This window comes from Heteronotia binoei, chromosome 5 (genome assembly GCF_032191835.1).
Source record: "Heteronotia binoei isolate CCM8104 ecotype False Entrance Well chromosome 5, APGP_CSIRO_Hbin_v1, whole genome shotgun sequence".
In the NCBI taxonomy this organism is placed as follows: domain Eukaryota; kingdom Metazoa; phylum Chordata; class Lepidosauria; order Squamata; family Gekkonidae; genus Heteronotia; species Heteronotia binoei.
Genome location: NC_083227.1, coordinates 105,890,678 through 105,910,586, shown reverse-complemented (window position 1 = coordinate 105,910,586; position 19,909 = coordinate 105,890,678). Strand labels below are relative to the sequence as shown.

The 19,909-nt window shown below is 43.7% G+C and overlaps 1 protein-coding gene across 2 annotated transcripts in view; it reads right to left on the bottom strand.

The window, feature by feature from the left end:
• Positions 1-15,673, bottom strand: part of LOC132572666 (semaphorin-3D-like) — a 59,593-nt gene extending 43,920 nt beyond the window's left edge. Inside the window, exon 1 of one of the 2 annotated variants that reach the window (XM_060239987.1) lies at positions 15,458-15,673. In XM_060239987.1, coding sequence (XP_060095970.1) covers positions 15,458-15,641 — 184 coding nt within the window. In that variant the 5' untranslated portion in view covers positions 15,642-15,673. The remainder of the gene's footprint in view (positions 1-15,457) is intronic. The other variant, XM_060239988.1, reaches the window with a different exon arrangement.
• Between the last annotated feature and the right edge of the window lie 4,236 nt (positions 15,674-19,909).

Genomic DNA, 19,909 nt, shown 5'->3' with positions numbered 1-19,909 from the left:
CTTCTGTAGTCAGTAACATGCTTTATGTCTGGAGGAAAACCATAGTTTTTAAAATAATTACTTTGTAGAGCACTGTTTGCTATGTAAACACTCATTTGCCCCATTGTTGCCTGTGGTTAAGCAGGTTTTTGCTGTGAAATGTGCAAATGGAGATAATGGAATAATTGCAAAACAGAAAAGGTCACAATGGAATTGATACACCTCGGGATCAGTTCATATCTGGGGGAGTGTCATGATCTTAGGCCCAGTGTGGCCTAGAGGGCAGAGAGAAGTAGGGCTGCCAATCCCCAGGTGGGGGCGGGGGATCCCCTGGGCTGGAGGCCCTCCCCCAACTTCAGGGTCACCAGAAAGCGGGGGGGGGGGGGGAGGAATGACTACTGGGCACTTCATTATTCCCTATGGACGATTCCCATATGGTAGTATGGAAAATTGATCTGTGGATATCTGGGGCTCTAGGGGGGCTGTTTTTTGAGGCACGGGAACCAAATTTTCAGTGTAGCATCAGGTGACACTACCCCCTTTCAAGTTTCAAAAAGTTTGGACTGGGGGGTCCAATTCTACGAGCCCCAAAAGAAGATGCCCCCATCCTTCATTCTTCCAAATGGAGGGAATGCATTTAAAAGATCTCTTTAAATGTGATGGCCAGAACTCCCTTCAGAATTCAACTGTGCTTGCCACATCCTTGTTCCTGGCTCCACCCCAAAGTCCCCAGATATTTCTTGAGTTGGACTTGACAACCCTGGAGAGAAGCCTACCTAGGAGCTACAAATGGGCCTACATTTCCTAGGATCCCTTTTCTCCCTCTGATTGGGTGAAAGCAGTTTTGGAGGGAAAACTTGCCCAGAGGGGTGGGACCTGGGAGAAAAGGATTAAAAGGCCAAGCGACAGGGTTGTTCTCTCTGGAAAGGCTGAACTGGAGGCAGGTTGCAGGAGAAGGATCCTTCATCCATGAAGGGGGAGTTGGTTTGAAATTAGAAGGGAATGTCTCTGATTTATTATTGTTCACAATTAAGAAAACTAATGACATAGACATCAGTGTCCAATTCTGATATTTATTGCATTTGCTGTTTTTTTGGCTCAGTCAACCCAAACCAATGATTAGCAGACTCCAACTTGTTATTCTTTTGATTGGTACTAATTCACTGCCCACTCTCTATACATGTAGGACTGTTAATTTCATCCCATACTATTGTCTGATGAAGTGTGCTTTTAGCACATGAAAGCTTACATCGTTAATAAAACTTTCTTGGTCTTAAAGGTGCTACTGGACTCTGGCTTTGTTCTATTGCTTCAGACCAACACGTCTACCCATGTCTAGTTAGTTGCATCAGGCTTTTATTTCTTTGTACCAATCTTTACTGTTTTTCTATATTCACTGTTGCACTAAAAAGTTTTTACAAACCACTTATTGTTTTGAGCACTTACAATAAACTGTTGTTGTTCAAACTATCTGGATCCTCATGTCTCTTTGGTCACAGACAGTTTGCTAATAAAGAAGACAGGAGGTTGTGTGCTCTGGGGTCTCCCAGACAGACCCTGACCAGAGTGATGGCAGCCAGCAGAAGGCCCTCCCTGGTCCCCTGCTGTGTGAAGGGGGTCAAGCACATTTTATGCCTGCAGTAGCACATAAAAGGGAAGCATAACAGAATCCAGATTTCATAAATAGCACAGAGCTTTTTAAATTTTCTTCTTACTAGGTTTCTGTTGCTTAATCTAGTTATGGGGAACTCAGGTCAGAAAGTCAAAATGTCCATAAAATCAATATTAAATGTTGATGCGGGAATCAACGGAGAGCTGGAAGAGCAACATTTTGCAGCTCAAGAGGCACTGAAAGAGGTATGTCTGGGCCTTCTGGAATAATGCAAGGTGTGAAGGTCAGGACTGAGGGGCATTGTGTGTGGTCATACACTCAGCATTTGTCTGACTCTAACAAGCATTATCCACTCATCACTGTCATGAGGAGTCCATTGCAAGGACAAGCTGGATTTGAATACAGAGGCTTTTTGCCTCTAGGTCATTAGCTCCAAATCTGCATCAGGTCAGCACATGCCAGGAATAACTGTGGCTGCTCACTGTACAATGGGGCTTTATGAAATGAGTGGGTGGTCTCAGTCTCATTCCTAGAGGACACATGTCACGAGCACAGCCTTCCCCCTTGGGTCAGTCTTGCCCCTACTAACAGGATGAGCAGAGACACTGATGTCTGAAGATCATGTCTGCTTTAAAGGTGACTCTCTAGGGCATGAGAAGACTGATAAGGACAATGGGAACAGGTGGAATAAGCAGGGAAAGGCCTTGTTCTACTGCACCTGGGTTTGCTTTTTTTGGAATTCTGCAGCCAATGTTGCTAGTTCTGAGCTAACAGAGTAGCAGTGTCCAAAACAAATAGAAAGATTCTTATAATAATAGGAAATAATGTTTAAAATGTACTGGCTTGTTAGCAAGGAGCCTATAACCTTCAACATTTCAGGCTGTGGATGATCGGGTCTTTCAGTGTCAACCTTTCAGTTTTGTGGGGCTTTGTAACTTCTTTTACAGTTCCAGTTGTTTACTCCTTCTCATTAAGTATCTTTGCCTCCCTGGTTTGAAGCATGAAGACTGTATAGTCTTTTAATCAAAATTCTCTACCCCCATTCTTATCTTCACTCCCTTTTGCTTCCTGCTATAATTGGAATAGCTGCAAAGAGAGCTAGTATTTTTTTCTGTCAGGATCCAGAGAAAGTATTTTAATGAGCATTTGAGGTGGGGGGGATCCTTCTCTGTTTTCTGTGTATTGTCAAAGGTTGTCAGCCGGAATTGCTGTAAAATTATGGCCTGTGTTTGGAGGTGGTCTTTCTGGACCATTCTGTGTTCCTTTACATTCTTAGAAGTAAACCCTTCTTCTCTTTGGCATATGATATCCTTGTGTAACCTTTGCCCTGCCCCTAAATGTCATATTTGTTGGTGCACTTCTTTGTTGTTACTGAAAGATCCCAAAATCTCAGGACAATTTCTCATGTTACTTTTTGGGAGCTGTTGGTTCCTGTCCATTCAAGTTGTTGTTGCTGGGGTCGGGGAACAAATCGAGGAAAGAAGGCAGAGGAGAGCTAGGGCAATAATAGTAGCTACAAGATAAATGCCCTTGCTGCTTTGTTTTTCATGCTAGACAGTAAGTCTGGCCACAGGGTGGTGGCGGCTCCTAGCTGAACTCCCAAGTTCATCAATCAAGGGCCTGCTATGGGCTTCCTAACAAAGGATAGAGCCTGTTTGGTGTAAAGGTTAAATGTGTGGACTCTTATCTGTGAGAACTGGGTTGGATTCCCCACTTCTCCACACGCACCTGCTGATGTGATCTTGAGTCAGTCACAAGGTCTCACAGAGCTGTTCCTCTCAAGAGCAGATTCTGGGAGAGATCTCTCAGCTCCACCTATCTCATGGGGTGTCTGTTATGGGGAAGGGGAAGGAGATAGTAAGCCACTCTGAGACTCCCTTGAGTAGTGAAGGGTGGGGTATAAATCCAGTCTCTTCTTCTTAATGTTGTATACTGGGCTAATACCAGTTTGGGAAGGCTGAGGAGAGGATTTCTGTCAGGAAAATTCCGTAGGGGAAAATATTAAATTGCCCTTTGGCTGCGACCTAGATCCAGATTGGGACCTTCAGCTTCTACTTTTTAACCTGAAAGAACATGTTAATAGATCTTCTATGCAATGTACAGTTTCTCTCAGAGAATTAGGGTATACTCCATCTACAGGCTTCAGGACTAGGTCAGTGTTAGAAGAACAAATGTAACCTCCTTTAGATTAGAATCTGTAGTTACCTCAGAATTCTTACTGAGTTCCATTTTAGGACAAATCTTCTCCTGCAATATTGTTAACTCCATGATTTCTCCATATTAGCTTAGTCTATAAAATACAAAAGCTTGGAACAGACTTTGATTGCTGTGCATTCCCCTCCTCTTGAAGAGGCCCTCTTAGTAATCCTCAGGGGGCTGTGTTCAAAGGAGAGAGCAGCTCTAAGGAGCCAAGATTTGCAATAAATCTTCCTTTTTGCTATAAACAGCGCTCCAAGAAGATGTCACCAGAAGCATGGGGTGAGAGAAAGGCAGCATTTTCAGGACAATAGTAAATGATGAGAGAGTCCTGATTTACACTTTTATTTGAATTGTGATCACAGAGAATGGAATTGCATGGCCAAACACTGTGTTGTTGCAGCTTTAATATTTCTCATCAGAAGAGCTAGTAATCTGCAGTCTTTGGCCACCTGATGAGCCAACCATTATTATGAGGCTGTAACTGGGTAACTTGCATTGTAATTCTGAATTTGGTTACATGTTTCTAAACCCATTTACTTTGATAGACTTAGAAAGATGGGAGTTTATTTAAGATTGCACTGTTGGTTTATCATGTGGTTACAGTCACCACGGAGCAAGTTTTTAAGTGGCAACTTGATTGATTCTACCCAGATAGTTCAGTGTGTGAAGAAATACCTTGCTTCACATTTATTATTCTAATTATTTTCCCCTCAGTGGTTTAGTGCATTGAATGACTCCTTAATCAGAGAACTGAAAGGGGAGGGACCAAAAAATAACAAAGCAAATAATTTTTCTGTTCAATAAGCAGGCTATAACAATAGCAAAATCAGTATTCTACTTCAATAAAGATAGTGGAATTTGGGGGAGGGTTTGCAGTGGGCCATTTGCAAATGTTCGCTAATGAGTTTCCCTCTTAAAGGCAAGTCCAGTAGAATTCTCCCCTCCTTGCATGGATTATAACTCCTCCCTCCATAGGACTGCCAGACCACCCCCAGCGGAGGTGGGTGTTCCCCATCACCAGGCCCTGCCCCCCAGCCACTGATCAGCTAGCCAGCAGTGGGGGACTTCCCAGTAGAAAGAAAAAGGCCTAAGTTACAATGCCAGCATCACACAGGAAATGATGTCATCACACCAGTTACTTCCAAGCAACATTTTAGTACAGGGGTGTCATTAGGCTTCCTAATCCCAGGTCCCAGTGGGGGATCCCCCAGTTTTACAGGCTTCCTCCTGCCCCTCAGTCACCATGCACCTCTAGATCTTGGGCAGGTTTAGAAACCTGCAAACAGGTCCGTTTCAAAATGTGTGTGTGTCTCTGTGCCTTTAAAGTTGAGCAGGAAGTATTTCATGGAAAGGGTCAGCAACACAGTCCCTTGGCTTGTTTTGCTTTCATTTCAGAGCAACTGGGTGTGTGTGTGGGTGTGTGTGTGTGTGTGTGTGAGAGAGAGAGAGAGAGAGAGAGAGGAAGGGAGCAGTGTAGCCCCTGTTCTTTTCAGATGTCGTTCTGGAGGAACCAGCTCAACCAGACCCAGTAAGTGTGTGTGTGAGAGAGGGTTGCCAATCCCCAGGTTTGGAACCCCCCCCCCCCCATTTTAGCGTCATCAGAAAGCGGCCGGGGGGGGGGAATGTCTACTGAGCAATTATTCCCTATGGTGAATGATTTCCATAGGGAATAATGGGGAATTGATCCGCAGGTATCAGGAGCTCTGCGGGGGGGGGGGGGGGGGCTAGTTTTTGGGGTAGAGGCACCAAATTTTCACTATAGCATCTAGTGCCTCTCCCCAAAATACCCCCCAAGTTTCAAAAATTGGCCAGGGGGTCCAGTTCTATGAGCCCCAAAAGAAGGTGCCCCTATCCATTATTTCCTATGGAAGGAAGGCATTTGAAATGGTGTGCTGTCCCTTTAAAGGTGATGACCAGAACCATTATGCTTGTCACAATGCCACAATGCTTGCTCCTGGCTCTGCCCCCAAAGTCTCCTGGCTCCGCCCCTGAAGTCCCCAGATATTTCTTGAATTGGACTTGGCAACCCTAGGTGTCATACATGTGGCCCATGGGCTGGAACTGGCCCATCCAGGGCTCTTTTCTGGCTTACAAGCAACTGGTGTGAAAGTTAGTCTGCTCAAGGGGATGAGTGGGTGGAGCCACCCTGATCATGGCTTCCACACAGGAGAACAACCCCTTTGTTTCAGCAGCAGTCTCACTGGTAAGCTGAAGGCTGCCTCAGCCGCATTCACACTGGGTTCCAAGGTGAGGTTGCACAGTTCTCCATTTGACCTGCAGCTCCAGAGATGCTGCTCCAGATGGCCACAGGGATTGTGTTTGCACAGGGAGTGGTGGTTTGCAGACAATCCTCTGCCAGGGCCTGCTGGTGGTGGCATCTGCTGCCACCATATTCACACCCCTACATGCAGCGGCTGTGCTTTGGTCCATGGGGGTGTTCTTTGGCAGTTTCTTCTGCACATTGGGGGCCTAGACCTGCTGCTGAGCATGCAGCCTCGCTCCCCCATGGACCACCCAACAGCCTATAGCTGCTGCCTCAAGGGGGAGCATTGCCAGCAATATTGAGTTATACTGGTTGCTAGGCTGCATGGGGCCTCCACCATACACTCAACCTTGTGTGTGCAGTGCCCCCCCATCAAATAATCTGGCAGCCTTTGACCTGGAGTGGTTGCTACTACTGCACAGGAATAGCACAGATTCTCAGCATTCTCTAGCACTGCTCCCCCATGGATCACCTAGTGGCCACCACCACACAGGCATCTCTGGTTTATTGGGTTTTGCTCAGCCTAGATTCCATTGTGATTGCAGCCTGGCGCCTGGCCTCCACTTATGCAAGTGCGGAAGGGTTAGTTCAACTCATTTTCCTGGTCCTCTTCCACAGTGGCTTGGAGGCAGGTGGGAGCTTGCAATGCACAGATGCTTTGTGTTTTTCCCTGAGGCCTGGATTTACAGCAATGGTGGTGGGAGGCTGGGGAAGGGGTTTGCCCCCCTCAGGCAGTGTGGCATCTGCCCAGTGCTGCACTGCCGACTTTCCAATCCACCCATTAGGGTTTTCTTTTGCATCCACTCACTCTAGCCCATAGAGCCTCATGGTGAGGACACACCAACTTGGAGCTTACCAACTGCTGTCCTTTATAAAGATGGTACCTGGCATGACATTTTATGGCACACATGGCATGGCCTGACAAAATGACATTTTTGTCAGATCCAGCCCTTGTAAGAAATCAATTCTACACCTCTGCTCCAGTATTTGGGCAAAAACTCTATAGTAGAAGCCAATTGAACCATAGAATTTTTGCGCAAATACCAGATCATCACCTGGAAGTTGCTGTCACAATGATGTCATTTCCTGTGTGACAGTGGTGACATGGTCTGGGCCTTTCTCTTGGTAAGTCCCCTAACCCCCCATATCAGGCAAATAAAACCAGATGGTAATGAGTAGTAATGGTCTGAACTAGATTTCTACAGCTATACCTTATCTTGCTAGTGATTTGGCAATTAAGGTAGTCATGGGTCATGATGCCTCACTTTCTATTGTGATGCAGCAGTTCATATTAACATAGTTTAAACAGAATCACAAGCAATGAGCTAAAGGCCAAGAGCCCTTTGGCTCTTATTAAAGACTTGTGCCTTTGGGGCTGTGGCCAATTCTGAACTTTTCAAAGTACCTAAAAAAATGATAGACAAAGGCTCAGCAGTTCAGCTGGTCCTGGTTTCCAAATAATTTCTGTTCCCTGTTCTAATAATACCTTGTTCAGATTTTTCTTTTTTAACTGCTATGTACTGAGTCAAAAATTTTATTCAGCTGTCCACTGAGATTGTAAATCGCCTTTCCTAATCAATCCCCAGTAGTTCATAACTCTTAATGAATATTTAAAGTTAGGAGTTTTTGCCCCGATGTGCACGAGTTTACACTTATTCATACTGAATTTCATTTGACATGTTGTTCATTCAAACCATTTGTATAAATACTTTTGGATCATCTCACAGTCTTTGATCCTGAATAATTTCTTGTCATTTTGCAAACTCACTGTTCACCCCCAATTCCAGATCACTTATGAACTAGTTAAACAGCACTGGTGTCAACAGAAAGTCCCTTAGGGACCTCACTGCTTACTTCCCCCCAGTCTCATTTACTTCTACTTCCAAGTTGTTTAACTAATTTGAGTAATTAAAGAGTAACCAATTATTTCAGGGTATCAGGTTTCATTAGTCAAAGTTCACTTCATCAGATAACAGTTTAACTATTAACTAATCCATGAGAGGATCCATCTGAATAATTTAATTTATCAATCCATCACAGGACCCATTTCTTATTCCACGTGTACATAAGTATGCAAAACGCAAGAATTTTTCTAATACATTCATTTATTTACATTATTAAGGACTATGCTGTTTACTACTTTATATAGCTTGCTGTCAGAAAGATCCTACTATGTAATTCTTACATCATTTAATGGGTTGTGTTCATACTTAGGTTTTGCTTCAGTTCTATTTTTAGATTTCTGGTTGGTTCTACCAGCCTAATACTATTGCATTGTTTATTGAATGTCCTATCCTGTTGATCCTATTGAGTAACTCTGTGTTATCTGCCATGAGTCTAAATTAGACCAATGCACAGTACATTAGAGTAGTTACTTTGGCATGGCTCCAGGTGTTTGGATCTGATGTATTAAGGTAAAGGACCATCTTATGGGCTAGGATGAACTGGAAGAAAGACTTTTGTGCATTAGCTTGCTTCTCCAGTAATAACATTGAATCTAGTATAACCTGTTGGCTCTTAACTGAATCAGCAAGGATCAGCTGAGCTTCATCAAAAGTGGGGAGCACAGTGTCTCCACCTCCCCAACCAGCATTACCTCTGTCTTTTCAGTGTTTAGTTTCAATTTGTTCACTCTTAACCAATTTGCCACAGTAGCCAGGAATTTTACCACATTACCAGGAGATTTGGATAAGGATATATAGAACTGGGTGTCATCCACATGTAGACAACTGACTGCAAAGCGACAATTGATTTGTCTTAAGGGTTTCACATAGATTAAAAATCACGGGAGATAGAATTGCACCCTGTGGAACTCCACAAGACAGTTCCCACACTGATGATAACTAGTTTCCAATAGCAACCATCTGAGTCCAATCTGTGTATAATGATTTCAATCATTTTAGCACACATCCCCTGATACCTACTTCTGCCTTCCAGTGCCTGAACAACATAGTATGATCTATTGTATTAAATGCTGTGGATAAGTCCAACAAGAGCAATAGAGGCATGGCCTTTGTCTATGATCAGACAGAGGTCATCATCTGAAACTAGTAGGGTTGCCAAGTCCAATTCAAGAAATATCTGGGGACTTTGGGGGTGGAGCCAAGAGACTTTGGGGGTGGAGCCAGGAGCAAGGTTGTGACAAGCACAATTGAACTCCAAGGGAGTTCTGGCCATCACATTTCAAGGGACTGAACACCTTTTAAATGCCTTCCTTCCATAGGAAATAATGAATAATGATAGGGGCACCTTCTTTGGGGGCTCATAGAATTGGACCCCCTGGTCCAATCTTTTTGAAACTTGGGAGGTATTTTGGGGAGAGGCACTAGATGCTATACTGAAAATTTGGTGCCTCTATCTCAAAAAACAGCTCCCCCAGAGCCCCCGATACCCACGGATCAATTCCCCATCATTCCCTATGGGAATCGTTCATGGAGGTGCATGATGGCTCTGGGCACGGGGCTTCCCCCGCCGGCCAGCTGGCTGGGGGAGGGGGGAAGCCTGTAAAACCAGGGGATCCCCCTCTGGGACCTGGGGATTGGGAAGCCTAGAAAGTAGCAGAGCCATCTCTAGAGCTGATGAGTTATCCAATAAAACTTGGAGATGGTCTGCTTCTGCTTTTTGCCCAGAAAGGGCAGATTACAGCTTGGGCGGTAATTGGCCACATCATTTTACTGTAGGGAGGGTTTTTTAAAGCAGCAAACACAAGATACCCTGAGTTACTGACTGATTTGCAATAGATGCTAATTTGTTTGTTGATGTGGTTCTTACTTGATTGTAGTGGTGAAGGCCAATACATGTACTCTGGATCCCTGCCCATCCTGGCAACTAAAATCAGGGCTTTTTTGTAGCAGGAACTCCTTTGCATATTAGGCCAAACCCCCTTATGTAGCCAGTTCTCCTGGAGCTTACAGTAGGCCCTGTACTAAGAGCCCTGTAAACTCTTGAAGGATTGGCTACATTAGGGGTGTATGGCCTAATATGCAAAAGAGTTCCTGCTACAAAACAAGCCCTGATTTTAGTTGTCAGGATGGGCAAAGATCCAGAGTACATGTAGTGGCCTTTACCAGTGCCAGGATCTTGTTGACATCCATCATGGAAAATTATTTATAGCGAGACCAGGCAAAGTTGATCTTGCCTCACTAACCTGTTACATTTCTTTGAGGGGGTGAACAAACATGTGGACTGCGGGGTGACATGATAGAGGTTTACAAGATTATGCATAGGATGGAGAAGGTAGAAAAAAAGGACTTTTCTCCCTTTCTCACAATACAAGAACTCGTGGGCATTCAATGAAATCACCGAGCAGTCGGGTTAGAACGGATAAAAGGAGGTACTTCTTCACCCAAAGGGTGATTAACATGTGGAATTCACTGCCACAGGAGGTGGTAGCAGCTACAAGCATAGCCAGCTTCAAGAGGGGGTTAGATAAAAATATGGAGCAGAGGTCCATCGGAGCAGACGTGGACTACTGCACCTTTCTTAAATCTTCATTCGCGAAGTCAAGCCAAGATATATATATATAAATATAAATTTTGGCCACTGTGTGACACAGAGTGTTGGACTGGATGGGCCATTGGTCTGATCCAACATGGCTTCTCTTATGTAAAGTAACAAGTAGTATATAATGACATGAGACAAAAGAAAACCCATTTGGCTTTGTCAGGGGCGCAGGGAATTTGGAGAACATTTTGTGATCATGACATACCATACAGCTGTGAAATTGTGCAGTGTATACAGTGAAAGGTAATTGAACACATCAGTCTCAAGGGCCTGATAACTTTGGTTTTTCATGCCTGGTCTCAATCCAGTTAGGCAGCCTCATGCGCTAAATCTAGCAACGGAGCAACTATCTGCACTAGCCAGTTCCAGAAAGGGATCGTTGTGTAGATGTCTGCTTTTACACAAAGATTGTCCTCACTGGATTAGGACACATATCTTTAATGATGCAAGTATCTCAGTCATGGATGACTGTCAAACTCCAGTTAGTGAGAGGAATTACCACTGTTAGCTACCAGGGGCTTACAACAGTTTGATGCTGGAAATAACATCTCATTTGATGTCATCAGCCTGTTATAAGAGTGGAAACAACTTTTAGCATCCTGAGCCTCTGTGCCAGCAAAGTCCTTTTATTGGGCTCTGTCAGTTGTATTTTACCATTTCCCTCAGCCAGGGAAAATGTGTCACAGCTGTGTAAAGTGCAGTCAGTCTGCAGAAGGTATGTCCTGCAAGTGGAGGGCCTCTTTAAGTAGTAAACTATACCTTGCCCCAATGGAATGTGCTGGTCTTAGCTGAGCTGAGTGGTACAATACAATTCTTTATTATCCTAATTGATGTCATTTGAGGAATTAAAAGATTTCAGATGTAGCATGAGAGACTACAGCCTTTTTATTAGTTATCACTATCACTACCATTATACAAACAATATGGCTTGGCTTTACAAGATCAAGTTAAACATCCCTGTCCAACGGATAGTCTTCAAAGGTCCTTGGTTATAGCAGTATACTTAATTAGTCAGGAGAGGCCCTGCCTCATTCAGAGGGCTTAGCAGTCCTTTCATATTTAAGCTTCAAGAGTAGACAAAATGAGACAGAATACAACTGATTGCCTTAATGTCAAACAGAGCTGCCTGTGGCCAAGCAAAATATTATTTTCGTAATAAGTAAACTGACAATAATGTTGGAGTTGAAACTAAACATGGTGTATTGTTGAAATCACAGAGGTTTCCTGTCCCCAAATATAGAAAGTATTAATCTTATCATTAAACTTACTGAATAAAAGAAAAGCATTAGTGGAGATAGCAATAAAAATCGGCTTAGTGAGGCGTTTCCCATTATATTTTATGACATGCTGAAGGGAGAGTAATCTTAATCTCTGTTCCTTCTTTATTAGAAAGTCTTAGGGAAAGAATAGCTGAAGCACATACTCCTTAAAGGGCTGTGAAATGGGGATGGTTTATCTATTGGTTACATGTGATGTGAGCAAGAGACCTCTAATTTTAGTTATATAGGGACATCATAATCACCCGTTTGGTTGCCAGGGTGCCTGGAGATTCAACTCACATACATCTGCTGTGAAACATGGGTTTTATCTACCATTTTATAAGAGACTTATGTGAATACTAACAGCCTCAGCGTTACAACAGCACTCTATATTTCTGGAAGAGTGCTAGTCAGAAGTACAGATGGTTTTCCAGCTGCTCTGTGCGTGCACCATCTCGGCCGTTGCAGTGGAAGAAGTTGCGCCACCAGGAGCTGTCAGGACAAGCGGTTTCCAGCCTTGACCATGAAAGCCATGTTGGTAGGCTAACTTCATCAGCGACCATCTTTCTGCGGTGCCAGACTCCATGACAGCGAAGCAAGAGGCTCACGTACTCAACAGCTGTTGCTTTTGCATAAGGCAATCAAGCTTATTTTAGGTGTGGATCCTGCCAGACTGCCTAAGCTTTTTGTCCAATGGAACCCAAGACAAAAGATGGTGCTAGCAGAGAAGTTAAGAGGAAGAACAGCTTCACTCAGAGCCGGAGTTCTTTGTATAAATTGGGTGTCACCTTAGGTACCAATTTGGCCCTCTATTGTCACTTTTAGATAAGTTTGGATAGCTTGCTTAATCCCCTCCACCCATTCTTCCACCCATGCCTTGCCCAAACTGTCACCCTGGAGCCTCCCCCTTGCCCATTGTTACCTGGAAACCCAATCAGGTAACCAGAGCCAGGTCCGCTCATTGGCTGGATATGTGTATCCAATCAGGTACCCAGAATAGACTGGCCACTGCCCACTGCACAAGTCCAGCCTCTATGGTCACTTTGGAGCCTCCCCTTTTCTGAGGTCATGTACCAGCTGACCACCTGTCATCCGCCCCTGCACCTCCTACCCTCTAAGGGTTCAAGGTAGTCCTTATAACCTCTGACCCAACTCCCCACACGTGTGCATCTGACAGTACACCATACCCCACTATTAGATATGCCCCCAATACCTGATCAGTTGAGGGTCCATCCCCCATCTCCTTTTTCGTCACGTTGGAGCCTTCCTTGAAGACTACGATAGGTAATTATTACCCTGTTTGTTAATCCTTGTGTTTACCCGTCTATTTCTATCTTATTGTATTAGGATCGTATGTGCGTTGTGTGACTTTATATTCTTGTATGTTTGTCTTTATTTCATAATAAACTTTTTGATATTATATTATATAGTCTCGTTATTGGGTAACTTCCAAAACAGACACCTTCTGTATACATAGATTTTTGATCTTGCTAAAAGGCAGATTGCCCTCCACTCTAAATTCCCCAAAACCCTATTTTTAGGGCAATTTGCTTAACAGTGAATTTCCGTCTTCCTTTAACAAGCTGTGAGACAGATTACAATGAGAAATACTAACTTGCCCATTGTCACTCAGTGAGTACTGATTAACATTTGCATTGTTCTTATTGTGCTAAACACCACAAAGTATAAATGGAAGATCCATGCACCCAAAACACTCAGGTATACTGGGGAGCCATGGATATATATGTAAGTCTGCCCTTCGCTCTTTACAGTGTTTAGCTCTGCAACTACCAATGATTATGTGACAAGCACACAAGGCCAGATGAATATGAATTGGATTCTATCTGGGTTTTCCACAGCCACAGCCACTTTCTAGCTAGGGTTGCCAAGTCCAATTCAAGAAATATCTGGGGACTTTGGTGGTGGAGCCAGGAAACATTAGTGATGGATCCAAAAACAAGGGTGTGACAAGCAGGCTTCAGATTCAGTGGGAGCTCACAGGAGCGCAGCTTCTGCACTTTTCTGAGAGTTCCATTTCCTCCTTCTGAGAGTTCCACCTCCTTGTCCATTGAATAGTAGGTTCAGCTGCATAACAACCCCTGGATGAGCTCTACCACCTATTTTTTTTCTGGTGACAAGCATAACTGAACTCCAAAGGGAGTTCTGGCCATCATATTTAAAGGGACCGTACACTTTTTAAATGCCTCCTCTTCATTGGAAGTAATGAAGGATAGGGGCACCTTCTTTTGTGGCTCATAGAATTAGACCCCCTAGCCCAATCTTTTGGAAACTTGGTGGATGTTTTGAGGAGAGGTACCGGATGCTATGCTGAAAATTTGGCGTCTCTATCTCAAAACACAGCCCCACCAAAGCCCCAAATACTTGTAGATCAATTCTCCATTATACCCTATGGGAATTGATCTCCATAGGGAATAATGGAGTATTCAGCAGACATTTCCCTCCCCTCCCCTGCTTTCTGAAGACCCTGAAGTGAGGGGAGGGCCTCCAAATGGGGGGATCCCCTGCTCCCAACTGGGGATTGGCAACCCCATTTCAAGCATGTGTACTTTGCTAGCTTACTCAAGGCTTATTGTTCTGCAAACACTTGGAATTATGCTTTCCCTTCTTTACTTTGCTAAACAGTGCATGTAGAGAAAGATTAAAGCTTTCTACATTATTTTTGGGATCTATAATGCACCAGGGATCTGAGGATCATAATACAACAATAATAGTAATACTTAGCACAGTGTTCAAAGCTTTTCTCACATGTTGGATTGCAAACATCCCTGTAAAATAGGTCAGTATTATTATTCCCATATTTCAGACTGAGGGATGAGGACCACCTGGTTTGAAGTTCACTCTCTGAGCCATTATACTACACCACAGCAGAAGATGTAGCTGGGGAGGGGGGGGGGGGTCCTGAATGTTGCCTTCCACAGAACTTAAAGTATCTCTCTAAATTTCTGATAAAACAAACATAAAATAGTATCATACATCTAATAGATGTGTCTATTAAATACAGTACCTAATTCTTTCTTACTAGCAATTGCTTTTATAAGATACAAACTTGTATACAGTATTTTAGTATATGAAACCATTATTTCTCTTTGAACAACAGAACACTAGCTTTCTTGCTTTGAATCTAGATGTAGCTTTGCTAAAAGATTACTGAGTTTTAAAATTCTGAGAATGACCACATGACAGACTGATGCTAATTTGTTACATTTAATAGTCGAACATGATGTGTATTTACTCAGAAACATGCACAGCACTACAGTAGTAATGTTAAAGTTTACTGAAACTAAGAATTCTAACATTCTGTAATATGGCATATTATTTTCCAGATCTCCAGCTTGTTCAGATTGTTTGTTCCACCAAGAGAAGTTACTTCCTATGAAATTTAAAAATGTATTTACTATGTAGTATCAAATGCAGCAAGAACACATACTATACACAAATGCAAGACAGAAAAATAGCTTCTATTATACATTGCTATATGTATATGAACCATCAATTTTGATAGAACTATTCTTGAATCATATTATAGTAAATAATAGCAACATTTATAATGTCAAAAATACAGAAAACATTGCTAATTTATTTGCAAAAACCACCCTGTTTAAAAAATTCTACTTTACTCACCTGTCCATGCTTTTCTGGTTCTCAGATAGAATGAATTCCAAAAGCAGAATGGTGCTCTACCTCCTACACTACAGTTCTGTCTCAAACTTAGCAGGCTGTCTTGAATAAGTGCCTGGCACAGAAACACCTGAACCTTACAAAGCAACTCTGTCTTAGGGGTGGAGTGAACAGCCCATGATGTCATTTGGAGACAGCCTCCATTCACAAAACTCAGCAGAAGCTGCTAGTTAACAAACCATCTGTCCTGCCTCATTCCCTGTGCCTAAATGGTTCTTTGGATTACATAAAAGGTAGTGAGATCTGATGACATCTTGTGGTGAATTGTTCATATTTTCCCAGATCAGTTTTTAAATTCTTCTCCAGGGACTGAACTGCATTTGCAAACCAACCCTTGTTCATGGAATGCAGTTTTAGAACGTTATCCTATGCTAATCAACAATGCGTTGTTGTTGATTATCTCTGTATTATTAACATTGCTCAGACAGACAAAGTACTTAATGGAGTCCAATAGTCTCTGGTTATTTGTCTGGTTGAAAAACAAAGGCAAATTTCTGAGAGCTATAGAGGGAAAGCACTTGATGGACACTTTTTCTGTTAGATCTTGGATAGTCCGATGCTACATGTGGCTCCTGAGTCCTCACTTACCCCATCAAATAAGAAGCACTGGAAATTCCATGAGTATATGCTGAATTTGGGACTGAAGAGGAGGGTGCTTTAAACACCAGTTTTCCATAAGTAATATCAAATGTTTTCTACAGTCCCTCTTGACATAGTTAAGTGTACATGGCAGTATTAACAAATAATGTTAACACAAGCAAAACATGCATATTAGACTATTAACTAAACATAAATCTGTTTTACTAACTAAGTTGTAGCACATGACACTTGATGTTCATCAGGGACAGAGAGAGAGAGAGAGAGAGAGAGGCAGGAAATGGAATCGAAACTGCAGAATGATGTTTTCTTACTTATTTGTTTTAGGAATATTGAACAACCAGTCCTGTACCTACTGGGTGCTGTGTCACTCCAATAATTTCTAAAAGAAATTTGTATATTGTCTCCAGGCCCGTAGCTAGGAAATTCTAGGTGGGGAGGCACTGGGGAAAGTGGTGGGGGCCACAGGGCCAAAAATGACATCACACCCAAAGGGAAAGACATTAGGACACAGGTGCTGAACTCATTTATTATGAGGGCTGGATCTGACATAAATGAGACCTTTTTGAGCTGGGCCGTGTGTATGCGTGTTATAAAAAGTAATGCCAGGTAGCATGGATATAAACTTTATAAAGGAAACACAAACACAATTACAGATTTTTTTAAAACTTAAAATAAAGCATGCTTAAAATATTAGCACCCTGGCAATATTTTATTTATTTAACAATCTCTGATAACTGACACTTCTTGCTCTGAATTATTGCATCAAAAACTGGAGATAAGATCTCTGGGGCCTGTTCAGATGCACAGTTTAATCAGTTGCTGCTGTTTTTAAAAGTGGCTGATCAGACAGCAACACCTGCCTCCCGGTAGTCAATCATTGTCGCCCACCCCCCAATCCTTCTCCAAACTGGATTATTTTGTTACTTGCTTGTTTGCGGTGTTTTTTGAGTTGTCCGGTTTCACCTCGTAGCTTTCTCCGTCTATAGTTCTGCTGCGATATTAACCAACTTCCGGAAGTCTGAAGGCTGTCCCAGAGCAAAAGAAGCCTCAGACATAGGCTTCCCAATCCCCAGGTCCCAGCGGAGGATCTCCCGGTTTTACAGGCTTCCCCTGCCCACAGCCACCAGTACCTCTAGATCTCCTGTAGCTTAAGAAACCTGCAAACAGGTCCTGTTTTAAAATGCCTCTTTGTGTGTGTGTGTGCCCCTTTAAAGTGGAGCAGGAAGTACTTCATGGGAAAGGGTCAGAAGTAGAGCCTCCGTTTGTTTTGCTTTCGTTTCACAACAAGTAGGAGTGTGTGTGTGTGTGTGTGTGAGAGAGAGAGAGAGAGCAGTGTAGCCTCTGTAATTGTCAGATGTGGTTGTGGAGGAACCAGGCCCAGTGAGAGAGAGAGAGAGAGAGTATTTTTCAGAAGTCTTTGTAGGGAGGCAGTAATAGTGTGTGTCTGTCTCTGTGCTTGTTTTGCATTGTTTTCAGAGTCTTTGTATAGAGCCTGTTTATGGGATAGAGGAAAACTCCACCTCTCTGTGTTAGGCTGAAGAACAGCAGTTCCTGTGAGTAAAGCCCCAGTGAGATCACAAAAATGTGAGCTTGCAAACTCTTCATTTTGGCTGCTTTTTGTGTGTTTACACTTTCATTTACTAGAATTGGAGCTATTGGGGGATGAGGAAATGATGACTATTCAGGTGAACTGCACTGCTGTATTTTTTGCATTTATTTTGGAAATGGGAAAGTCTGGCTCCACCCCAAAGTCTCCTGGCTCCACCCCCAAAGCACCCAGATATTTTCTGAATTAGACTTGACAACCCTAATCAGACATCTGGTTTACGGTCGCCATTTTTTTTTACTACTTAGCGATATGCGCATAACTGCACAACCACATAATGTTTTCTGACCTTTGCTTAAGTGCGTAATAGTGGGGGAAACAAAAAGAAGAGAACTGCATGGTGCTATTGTGTGGACGGCAGAAGATGGTTTCACCACAGAGTGATTCGAATTGCATTATGGCAGTCTGATCGATAATATCTGGAACAAAGATACAGAGGTAACAGGGCCAGCCCTTTGCTCCCCAAGGATGGAATAACGAGTCAGACACAGAGTGTTGGAATAAAATTGGGCCACTTTATTGAATAAACTCATTAACAGCAAGGGTACCCCACCAGTGGCCTGGCCAGGGCTAGGGGTCACCGTGACCGCTCCCTTGCCATAACGGGCAAGAGACCCAACCCCCCGGCCAGAGCTGAGTGACTCAGCTCTCTCCGGGCAGGCCCATCAGGGAGGCCCACACCAGAGGGCCCAGACGCACGTCTCGCCAGAAAGCACCCTCTAGCCGAGTCTCCCGGCAGTCTGCATTCTCCCCCTGGGTCTTCAAACCCCAAGTTGATCATGCCAGACCCCAAATTCCCCAAAAGGGGGATGCTTCACAGTCCTCCCCTGACCGCATAGTGCCCTAAACCCCCAAAAACCTGCCACTAAAGTGACCGCCTATTTAACAGCACCTCCTGATGGCCAAATCCTCAATCCACTGTAACGCTATGTAGGGTAGGCGAAAATAGGGTTGCCAAGTCCAATTCAAGAAATATCTGGGGACTTTGGGGGTGGGGCCAGGAGACTTTGGGGGTGGAGCCAGGAGACATTGGGGGAGGAGCCAGGAGCACGGGTGTGACAAGCAGAATTGAACTCCAAGGGAGTTCTGGCCATCACATTTAAAGGGACAGCACACCTTTTAAAATGCCTTCCTTCCATAGAAAATAATGAAGGATAGGGGCACCTTCTTTTGGGGCTCATAGAATTGGACCCCCTGGTCCAATACTTTTGAAACTTGGAGGGCATTTTGGGAAGAGGCACTGGATGCTATACAGAAAATTTGGCACCTCCACCTCAAAAAACAGCCCCCCCCAGAGCCCCCGATACCCGCGGATCAATTCCCCATCATTCCTTATGGGAATTGTTCATGGAGGTGCATAATGGCTGTGGGGGTGGGGCTTCCCCCGCCGGCCAGCTGGCTGGGGGAGGGGGGGAGCCTGTAAAACCGGGGGATCCCCCGCTGGGACCTGGGGATTGGTAAGCCTAGGCGAAAAACACACCCTAGCCATCAGCCAATCAGCCAAGGTAACCAGCAAAACGCCCTTTCCATCCCTCCCCCACCAAGGGGCAGGCATGTCAGGAGTTAGGGAGGGAACTCTAGGGCCCCCAACTGTCAGTGGAAGTCAGGGGTGGTAAGTGGTGGGGCTTGGGCCCTGGCCTCGATGTTTAAGTGGTGGGGCCGGGAACCTGTGGGTCTCATTGTGGCAATGGACCTGGTTAGCTCCCCAGATCTTCTCTAGGTGGCTCACAACAATGCTAGAAAACCTATCAATATGATAAAACAATTCAGTAAAACAAATCGCATAATAAAAATTGGTCAATAAAACAGTCAGCGCAGGAGAATAAATACATAAGAACTCAAAGAAATAAAAACACAGCCCAGCAATATGCTAGAACTCTATTTGCTCTGATTCCTCACTTAGGAGTTTGCACCAGAAGAGTTTATATAACAAGCATTCTTGGGATTACAATATTCACTTTAATGAATGATGAAACAAATCAATGAAGCCAGACTGGCACCAAGCAATTGTCCACTATAAGACAGGCCCAAAACAGAATACCACCGGTTGTCAGTTATAGCTCTCAGTTTAAACAAGTCCAAAACAGTGTCAATTATCTATAGCCATCTTGGATAATGATACTTCCCTCTCTTAGGCCTCTCCTTGCTTACAGACAACTTAAAACAGCTAACCTAACTTAAAACAGCTT